General features: G+C 45.8%; 1 protein-coding gene across 2 annotated transcripts in view; it reads right to left on the bottom strand.

Annotated features, from left to right (window-relative positions):
• LOC133120019 (sphingosine-1-phosphate transporter MFSD2B-like) overlaps positions 1–5,953 on the bottom strand; it is a 25,593-nt gene extending 19,640 nt beyond the window's left edge. The window contains exons 1-4 of one of the 2 annotated variants that reach the window (XM_061230144.1): positions 5,854–5,953; positions 4,505–4,647; positions 3,865–3,984; positions 1–33 (exon numbers count right to left, since the gene is read on the bottom strand). The exon at positions 1–33 is cut by the window's left edge and continues 93 nt beyond it. In XM_061230144.1, the coding sequence (XP_061086128.1) occupies positions 1–33; positions 3,865–3,936 (105 nt within the window). In that variant the 5' untranslated portion in view covers positions 3,937–3,984; positions 4,505–4,647; positions 5,854–5,953. Of the gene's footprint in view, positions 34–3,864; positions 3,985–4,504; positions 4,648–5,853 lie in introns of those variants that run through there. The other variant, XM_061230145.1, reaches the window with a different exon arrangement.
• Between the last annotated feature and the right edge of the window lie 4,663 nt (positions 5,954–10,616).

The raw sequence follows: 10,616 nt of genomic DNA, 5'->3' as shown, positions 1-10,616 counted from the left end.
ACTGCACACGGATAGGTGCTGCTCCACGTCCGTCTGAAATCACAGAGACAAGCCCCTCCCACAATGAATACACCTGTGTGATACACTGAGATAATACACCTGTGTGTGTGTGTTACACTGAGATAATACACCTGTGTGTGTGAGTGACACTGAGATAATACACCTGTGTGTGTGTGTTACACTGAGATAATACACCTGTGTGTGTGAGTGACACTGAGATAATACACCTGTGTGTGTGTGTTACACTGAGATAATACACCTGTGTGTGTGTGTTACACTGAGATAATACACCTGTGTGTGTGAGTGACACTGAGATAATACACCTGTATGTGTGTGTGAGTGACACTGAGATAATACACCTGTATGTGAGTGACACTGAGATAATACCCCTGTGTGTGAGTGACACTGAGATAATACACCTGTGTGTGTGACACTGAGTTAATACACCTGTGTGTGTGTGTGACACTGAGATAATACACCTGTGTGTGTGTGACACTGAGTTAATACACCTGTGTGTGTGTGTGTGACACTGAGATAATACACCTGTGTGTGTGTGTGACACTGAGTTAATACACCTGTGTGTGTGTGAGTGTGTGTGACACTGAGATAATACACCTGTGTGTGTGTGTCACACTGAGATAATACACCTGTGTGTGTGTGTGTGTGACACTGAGATAATACAAAATTCATATTTGAATTTGCAAATTAACCTCATATGCCCAGGTTTATAGTTGTTTTTAAAATATACAAACTTCTAAAATGAATATAAATCTCATTGCACCCAAATGTCTTCAATTGATTTTTTTTGTATTGATTGACAAATAAACCTAGAATAGTTCTTACTGCCACTTAGTTATATATCTTGTTTCTGCTTATTTTATTTTTCTAACAATTAAAATTCTTCTGTTTTTATTTCCAGCCTTCTTTAGCAAGGCAGATATTACATAAATACAGTGATTATTATTATTATTAGGGCCATTACAAGCCGTAATAAAAGTTTACCAATTGGCCACTTGGTGGCGCTATAGCATTCATTCTTAAGTTTTATATTTAAACGCTAATAACTTTTGAATCGTTAATTGTAGAAAGATGGGATTCGGGTCAATCGATGGGTGTGGAATCTACTTTTGTGTAGATTTTTTTAATATTATTAAATTTTTGCAAAACACTTAAACGACATCTCCTCCGAAGCTGACTGACCGATTTGCAACTTGGATTAAAACGTTCAGAGGCACTATCTCTTTAAAAGTTATATAAAGAAAGTTTCTATGTCAAAACTTCTGCCTGCTGTGATAAATTATATGATTGTGGGTGTGGCCAGGTTTATTGAAATGGTGATGGTTTGAATGCTTTGATCAATCCAAATGAAGTTTGGGAGATATATTCACACTATGATTCTGTATCCCTCAATTTACGCCCATAGGTGGAGGAGGTGCTATAAGAATTAGAAATGTGTAAAAAAAATTATATAATTAAGATTTAAAAAAATGAGTTTTTTAATAATAAAATTAAATTTTAAGATAAAAAAAAAAAAAATCTTTTGAACAATTTGACCATACATTTTGGATACACTATCTGTTTTGAAGTCCCTAAAAGGCTGTCCAAGGAAAAAAAGATATCTAAAATAACATGACCGCCATTAGTCAATCAGTAATCAGCCGCCATTTGACAGGCTTAGAAATGGCCGATCATCATGAAACTTGGTGGGCATATTGACCTCTCGACTTGCTAGGAATGTGTAAAATTTGGAATCAGTTCACCAGTAGGGGGCGCTATAGCAAATATGCAGGTTTCAAAGAGTGTATCATTGGCTGTGATTAATGGAAAATGATATGCTATATATCATTTGATGTAAATCCTGTACCCGAACAACTTTGCCTCAAGAAGCAACATTGCCAGCCATTTAGTTTTTCTGCAATTTTTACTTATTTGAAAAACCTACTTTTCTTAAAAGTCTCTGACTTTTTGATCCACCTTCACCAAATAGGTCTAGAAATTATCTCCATAGTCTGACATAGAATAAGAATGACAAAGATTTTGGCATTTCATTACAAAGTGGTTGCCAGGCATCAATAAATGTGTGTAGGCATGCCCAATTTCACCAAAACAGCTGTAACTCGTGAACGCTGAATGTCGACTTGTCCGAAATGTAATTCTGAATTAAATATTATTTGAATGGGGTGGATTGGATAAGAAATATAGAGCAATATACTAGAACAAGTTTTATTGTTTGCTATGCATACAATAACCAATTTTCCTTCATTAATTCTTGATTTCATTCATACTATTGCGCAACAACAACATGATTAGTCCATAACATAACATAACATTAGTCCACTGTATGCATACAACGCACATCACCATGTTGGCCATGTCGTTCTGAATGGTGTCAATCAGTTAAGAGATGTTGAAACTAGAGCAGTTTTTGTGTCTAAGCTGTTAAGATGCATGAATCCTATTGTTTAGGCTGATTCAAGGCCTACACTGCCATTCTGAAACTCATGCAAATTGGGCAAACTGTTCAGGCTGATGTTCCCTCCAGTCACTATTAAAAACGCACTGATAGGCCAGTTTGTGTGGCTATAGCATGCAGTCAAATACTCAATATTGAAATGGTCAGTAGTAGTAGTCGTATAGCACGACTATTATACAGTGCAGAAGATGTGACCTGGCTGTGAGTCAGGGGTTCTCTCTCTAGAATGTCTCCAAGGACATGGATTTAAACCCTTTAAACTCAATTATTGCCTGTGATGGAAAGGCGGGTAGCAGCAGAATGCTTACAGTCCGTCCCAGACCGTTAAAGTAACAGCAGAGAGGTATAGCATAATGTAATTTGAGGTTGGACATTTGATTCAACTTTAAAGCTTGAGGTTTAAAGTTTGTAAAGTTACAGAGCACATTGGAAGCATGATGAGTTGCAGTTATTATTGTATTTTTCAAACCATTTTTACTGCACACTAACCTAATGTAAGAAGAAGCAAATTCTCCATCCAATCTTATAGCATTCTTTTTAAAATGTATTATATAATCCAATTTTAATACCAGCTATAAAGAATGTTTAAATAAACCACATTGCATTGCGTGTGCACATCAGATTAATACAAATAAATACTAAACATGAACAATGTAAGAATGAAGTTAATTTATGACATGTTCCTTACAGTCTCCTGTATGGTACGGTACTATACTGAAACACGTCTCTGGTGTAATGTAGTGTTTTGGAGGTAAAATCTAAAAGTGGGAACATTACATATGTCCGAAGGATGGATGGATGAAGAACATATACAAACCACCAGACTGAAAGGCAAACAGTCACAAATACAAACACCAATTACATCTGTATCTAATCTCTCAGTCCTTTTCACAACAATTTAAACAACCAATAAAACAAACTCATCTCTCTCCCCCCCCTTTCTCCACCTCTCTTACTAACTAAAAAAGATAGACCTGAGGTGAGGAGCAGTAGTGTGAGGTAGTGTGAGGTGAGGAGCAGTAGTGTGAGGTAGTGTGTGGTGAGGAGCAGTAGTGTGTGGTAGTGTGAGGTGAGGAGCAGTAGTGTGAGGTAGTGTGTGGTGAGGAGCAGTAGTGTGTGGTAGTGTGAGGTGAGGAGCAGTAGTGTTAGGTAGTGTGAGGTGAGGAGCAGTAGTGTGTGGTAGTGTGTGGTGAGGAGCAGTAGTGTGTGGTAGTGTGTGGTGAGGAGCAGTAGTGTGTGGTAGTGTGAGGTGAGGAGCAGTAGTGTGTGGTAGTGTGAGGTGAGGAGCAGTAGTGTGTGGTAGTGTGTGGTGAGGAGCAGTAGTGTGTGGTAGTGTGAGGTGAGGAGCAGTAGTGTGTGGTAGTGTGAGGTGAGGCAGGTGTAGGTCCTACCTGCCGGGTGGGGTGTCCCACGTTCAGCAGCCCATCTGAGGAGCCGCTGGCCAGTTTCTCTCCTGTCACCATGTCGACTGAGAGCCTCACCGCCAGAGATGCCACTCATATACTCCCAGCCTGGAGACCAGCCAATGGGAGGGAGTCACACACAGAGCTTCCTCTCTCTCTCCCTCTCCCTCTCTCTCTCTCTCTCTCTGTGCAGGGTCTCTCTCTCACTCCCCCCCTCCCCCCCTCTCTCTCTCTCCCTCTCTCTCTCTCTCTGTGCAGGGTCTCTCTCTCTCCCTCTCTCTCACTCCCCCCTCTCTCTCTCTCTCTCTGTGCAGGGTCCCTCTCTCTCTCTCTCTCTCTCTCTCTCTCTCTCTCTCTCTGTTCACATACACACACACCTCACAGGTGTGGTGTGGTGCATTCCACAGAAGAACAGTCCAGTCTGAAGATGACTAACAGAGTGTTGAAGATTGTGTAATGATTGAGATAATGTAATGTAATGTGTCTCCCATTCTAAATGTAATAGTACTTTCATTTTCCTTGATTCTAAAGAAAGGTCCTCCCACACTTTCTCACTCACACACAATACATGTTTGTGTTACAATCATTCGATTCTTAAAACAAATCGCTGTGCTGATAGATTCCTGACCTGGGTGCTGTCGAACAAAAGTGGCTCTGGAGGTCAGGCAGCCCCGGTCTGAGAGAGCATCGCGTCGGCCGGGTCCCGCATCTGCGGCGCGGATCCAGCGGAGCCTGATAGTGTGATCCTGCGCGCCCCCTGGTGTGCAGCTGCTGCACTGCAACAGGATACTGATGGAGAATAATCTTTGGCGACGAAACGTTCTGCTGAACTTTTAATTTCATAAATGTTTACTTTCACGCAACATTATCGGTTGGCACCCTTAACCCTGCTACATTTATAACCCGGCTAATCCCTCAATAAATGTTTTTTATTTTTCTTTATTTCTTATGTTTCGAATCTCCGTTTATGTTTCCATTTTCAAAATAAGATCAGCATTTCCGCGTGAGATCTGAAAGATGCTATGAATGTGAATTGCCCAGAGTGGGACTAATCGCTGTAGGATATGAACTGTCCCAGTATACTGTTCTACATGCGGAGTCGGGTTACAGTTAAACTGTGAGGCGATCCGTTTGGAATGCGTAGAATGAAGTTAGGTGCGATTCCCGTGGCTGGTTTCAGAGGTGTGGAATCACATATATGTCTGGTGACTGGCATTCATGCTTTCATTAGTGTGAACCCCGACGTCACATAGCGTAGCTGTCACGGCGGTTTCACTGTAGTTTGGTATCAGCATAGCCTACAAACCACGCCATGTAAATTCTTCTTTTCTTGGTTGTGCTGATCTATGTCTCAATGAATGCATTGCACAATGCAATTAATTATCGTGTTAGAACGATGTATGAAATACGTCTGTCTAATGGTTTGAATTTTTCATTTTATATATTATTATTATTATTATTATTATTATTATTATTATTATTATTATTATGTCCGTGCGTAATAGCGCACATAATAAATACAATTTAACAAAATAAATATAAGTAGCCTAATATGTTTCCATAAAAGATATATTAAAAATATATATTCCCTATCAAACGCATCAATTGTTACAGCCAATTTGCAGTTTTATGTAAAACATATTCCGTGGAACATTCAAAATCATATACCAACATATACATATATATCCTAGGCCGATTAGAGAGAATCTAATTCAACATGCGTTAAATCACGTAATGCTAGCTATCTAAATCAACCTACCAAATCTGTGATTTGTGCCTGTACGTAGACTAGAACGAACCATCAAGCCGTGGGCGCGTGCAAACACTTTCATCATCGATAAACAATAAAACATCAATCAGCTCCGCCGCGCGAATCAAACCCCGCGCTGGAGGTCATTGACCCGTGCGCTTTCTTTTTGAAATGGAGTCTCGAATGGGACGACATAAAAAAGTTGAAATTTTAATATTAAAACGCACCTGTATGTACCGGTTCTTCAGCGCTGAAAACCTGAGTTCTTCTCTCTGGGGGAACTGGTGACGTGCGGCTCAAATGCTTCCCCACATTCCCGAAATTCAGTCAGTAACAGAACCGGGCGCCGCGTTCAGAAACGGGTTAGGGTTAGAAACACAACTCGCGCACGAAAAAAACTGGTTGGTTCACAGGGAGTTATGGGAATTTCAGAATGTGTAATTCCTTTCGTGCTCGAGGCTTATTAAAAATTTACTTATGGAATTGGGTCCCGTGCGCCGAGACATTTCCGGTGGGCGAAAGATCCATCACGGTGAGGGAAATGGTGTAGACTGGGGCATTCCTTCAGCGCCAGGAAGGTGGTCCCATACCTTAATTCCAGCTTGTTCCCACCGCTTCCTCTCGTCTCTCCGCCGCCGCCTGAACTGACCGCTTCTCCGGGCTCGGTCTCTCCGTCCTAGGCTGCACTTAGCGGCCCCCACCGGCGTTTCCCCCACCGGCGTTAAATATTGAAGATTTACATTTACATTTTAGTCATTTGGCAGACGCTTTTAATCCAAAGCAATTTATAAGTGCATAGGTTCTTCCACAAGTCAAAGCATCACATCCAGAACGAGGAAAATACACATGGAATGCTGTTCTAAACATAGTTTATTTTTATTTTTATTATTATTTTTTGGGGGGGGGGGGGGGGGGTTAGATAAGGATAGGGATATCAGAAAGGGGGGCGGGGGAAATCAGGAGGGAGGACTAAGGTAGAGTTTGAAAAGGTGTGTTTTTAGTCTGCGTTGAAATAGGGGGAGGGATTCTGCTGTCCTGACAGTGGTAGGCAAGTCATTCCACCACTGAGGAACCAGAACGGAAAACAGGCGTGAACCTGCAGCTCGACTGCCAGGTGCACATAGAGAGGGAACCATAAGGCGACCAGAGCTGGCAGACCGGAGTGGTCTAGCTGGGGAGTAGGGAGTGATCAAGGATTGTATGTAAGGTGGGGCCGTCCCCTTAACAGCCTGAAATGCCAACACTAGGGCCTTGAATAGGATGCGTGCAGCAATAGGAAGCCAGTGGAGGCCAATGAGAAGCGGGGTGACATGAGCCGACCTGGGCTGACTGGTGATCAGGCGGGCTGCAGCATTCTGGACCAGCTGGAGGGGCTTGATGGCACACGCTGGGAGACCGGCTAGGAGGGAGTTGCAGTAATCCAGGCGGGAAATGATGAGCGCCTGGACTAGGAGCTGGGTGGCTTTCTCCGTTAGGAGATGACGGATACGGCGTATATTGTACAGAAAGAACCTGCAGATTCTGGCAGTGGAGGATACTTGTGGAGCCAGGGTGAAGCAGTTATCAAGAGTCACCCCAAGATTCTTTGCCGTACGGGAGGAGGAAACTACAAAGTCAGTGAGAGGTCGATTGACGGAGAGGACTTAGCAGGGATGTAGAGAAGCTCAGTTTTGGCAAGGTTAAGCTTCAGGTGGTGGGAAGTCATCCACGCAGAGATATCAGCCAGGCAGAGATCTGTGTGGTGACTTGGGTATCGGGGGGGAAGGAAATAAAGAGTTGGGTGTCATCGGCGTAGGAATGGTAAGAAAAGCCATGGGAAGAGATAACAGAACCAAGAGACATGGTGTATAGCGAGAAGAGGAGAGGACCAAGAACCGAGCCCTGCGGGACTTTTGTAGGGTTAGTCACCTGGTAGGAGCGACCAGAGAGGTAGGAGGAAAACCAAGCGAGCACAGACCCTGTGACACCCATCCCAGTCAGCGATGAGAGAAGAATCTCATGGTTGACTGTATCGAAGGCGGCCGACAGGTCGGGGAAGATGAGGACAGAGGAGAGGGATTTGGCTTTAGCAGAATGGAGTGCCTCAGTGACCGCGAGCAGGGTGGTCTCAGTGGAGTGGCCACTCTTGAAGCCAGACTGGTTGGGGTCATGGAGATTGTTGTGAAGAAGATAAGTGGACAGTTGGGAGCAGACCGACCATTCAAGATGCCGTAAAGTGACATTAATTTCCAGCAGTGAGAAATAGAATGAGAAAACAAACGCGAAAGACGTGCATTTTCTTGTCGGTTAAATATAAGAATAAATAAAATAAGTACCAGTCAGCTTTCTAAAGTGTAATCTTCCTTATACTGTAGGCTATATAGAACCGTCATTTCAGATTTCTGTTAACAGCCCCGTGGCTGTACTTGGCCTACTTTAAAACCTTATTTGATGCAAAACTGGAAGAGATACATGTAATGCACTGTAATTACAAATGCCATTAATGTAATGTAATTACTGTATATACTTGACCAACTCATCCTACGGTATCACTGCACATTACATACATACAGTAATAGCAGTGATGTTATAGTATCACTGCACATTACATACATACAGTAATAGCAGTGATGTTATAGTATCACTGCACATTACATACATACAGTAATAGCAGTGATGTTATAGTATCAGTACTGTTCTGTGCAGGAGTCTGAGGCACCCTGGGCTTTATTATATATGTTCATTTTTTTGTGTGTGTTAGTATAAAAGAACACATATTGATTTCCAAATATTCATTTTCCAAAAGATTTAATTTTACAGAGACATTTTTGTATTTCATTTTAAAAAGTAACATATTACTGTAAGCAATTGACTACTTTCTAGATAAAAACTTGATCAAGGCTGTCTGAGATCAGAAGCAAGGAGTCAACCAAAGTCTGCAGAAGAACTGTGGCAAGTTCTCCAACATGCTTGGAACAACCTCCCTGCTGATTGTCTTATAGAACTGCAGGACAGCGTTGGCTATCTCAGAGAAGTGATGCAGTTTTAACACCAAAAGGTGGTCACAAAAAATATTGATTTGATTCAGTTTTGAACTATTCTGCCAAATTACTCAAATGTAATGTAAAATGTACAATACGTTTATTTAGGAACTTTCATTGAATTATTTTGGGAAGAATCTTATCTGTACAGAATGTTATACCGGTGCCTAAGACTTTTGCACAGTACTGTACATACAGTAATGTAATGTAATTACTGTATGTACTCGGCCAACTCATTCTAGCAGTAATGTTCATTCCTGGTCCTGGAGAACTGCAGGACCAGCAGTGAGGACCCCAGCACACCCTGCGGCTCTCCAGGACCAGCAGTGAGGACCCCAGCACACCCTGCGGCTCTCCAGGACCAGGAGTGAGGACCCCAGCACACCCTGCGGCTCTCCAGGACCAGGAGTGAGGAGCCCAGCACACCCTGTGGTTCTCCAGGACCAGGAGTGAGGACCCCAGCACACCCTGAGGCTCTCCAGGACCAGCAGTGAGGACCCCAGCACACCCTGCGGCTCTCCAGGACCAGCAGTGAGGACCCCAGCACACCCTGCGGCTCTCCAGGACCAGCAGTGAGGACCCCAACACACCCTGCGGCTCTCCAGGACCAGGAGTGAGGACCCCAGCACACCCTGTGGCTCTCCAGGACCAGGAGTGAGGAGCCCAGCACACCCTGCGGCTCTCCAGGACCAGCAGTGAGGACCCCAACACACCCTGCGGCTCTCCAGGACCAGAAGTGAGGACCCCAAAACACCCTGCGGCTCTCCAGGACCAGAAGTGAGGACCCCAGCACACCCTGCGGCTCTCCAGGACCAGCAGTGAGGACCCCAACACACCCTGCGGCTCTCCAGGACCAGGAGTGAGGACCCCAGCACACCCTGCGGCTCTCCAGGACCAGAAGTGAGGACCCCAGCACACCCTGCGGCTCTCCAGGACCAGAAGTGAGGACCCCAGCACACCCTGCGGCTCTCCAGGACCAGAAGTGAGGACCCCAGCACACCCTGCGGCTCTCCAGGACCAGAAGTGAGGACCCCAGCACACCCTGCGGCTCTCCAGGACCAGGAGCGAGGACACCAGCACACCCTGCGGCTCTCCAGGACCAGGAGTGAGGACCCCAGCACACCCTGCGGCTCTCCAGGACCAGAAGTGAGGACCCCAGCACACCCTGCGGCTCTCCAGCACCAGAAGTGAGGACCCCAGCACACCCTGCGGCTCTCCAGGACCAGAAGTGAGGACCCCAGCACACCCTGTGGCTCTCCAGCACCAGGAGTGAGGACCCCAGCACACCATGCGGCTCTCCAGGACCAGCAGTGAGGACCCCAGCACACCCTGTGGCTCTCCAGCACCAGCAGTGAGGACCCCAACACACCCTGCGGCTCTCCAGGACCAGGAGTGAGGACCCCAGCACACCCTGCGGCTCTCCAGGACCAGCAGTGAGGACCCCAGCACACCCTGCGGCTCTCCAGGACCAGGAGTGAGGACCCCAGCACACCCTGCGGCTCTCCAGGACCAGAAGTGAGGACCCCAGCACACCCTGCGGCTCACCAGGACCAGAAGTGAGGACCCCAGCACACCCTGCGGCTCTCCAGGACCAGCAGTGAGGACCCCAACACACCCTGCGGCTCTCCAGGACCAGGAGTGAGGACCCCAGCACACCCTGCGGCTCTCCAGGACCAGAAGTGAGGACCCCAGCACACCCTGCGGCTCTCCAGGACCAGAAGTGAGGACCCCAGCACACCCTGCGGCTCTCCAGGACCAGAAGTGAGGACCCCAGCACACCCTGCGGCTCTCCAGGACCAGAAGTGAGGACCCCAGCACACCCTGCGGCTCTCCAGGACCAGGAGCGAGGACACCAGCACACCCTGCGGCTCTCCAGGACCAGGAGTGAGGACCCCAGCACACCCTGCGGCTCTCCAGGACCAGAAGTGAGGACCCCAGCACACCCTGCGGCTCTCCAGCACCAGAAGTGA

Source organism: Conger conger, unplaced genomic scaffold (assembly GCF_963514075.1).
Source record: "Conger conger unplaced genomic scaffold, fConCon1.1 SCAFFOLD_98, whole genome shotgun sequence".
NCBI lineage: Eukaryota > Metazoa > Chordata > Actinopteri > Anguilliformes > Congridae > Conger > Conger conger.
Note: the sequence above shows the minus strand (reverse complement) of the source record. Positions and strands in the feature narration are given on the sequence as shown.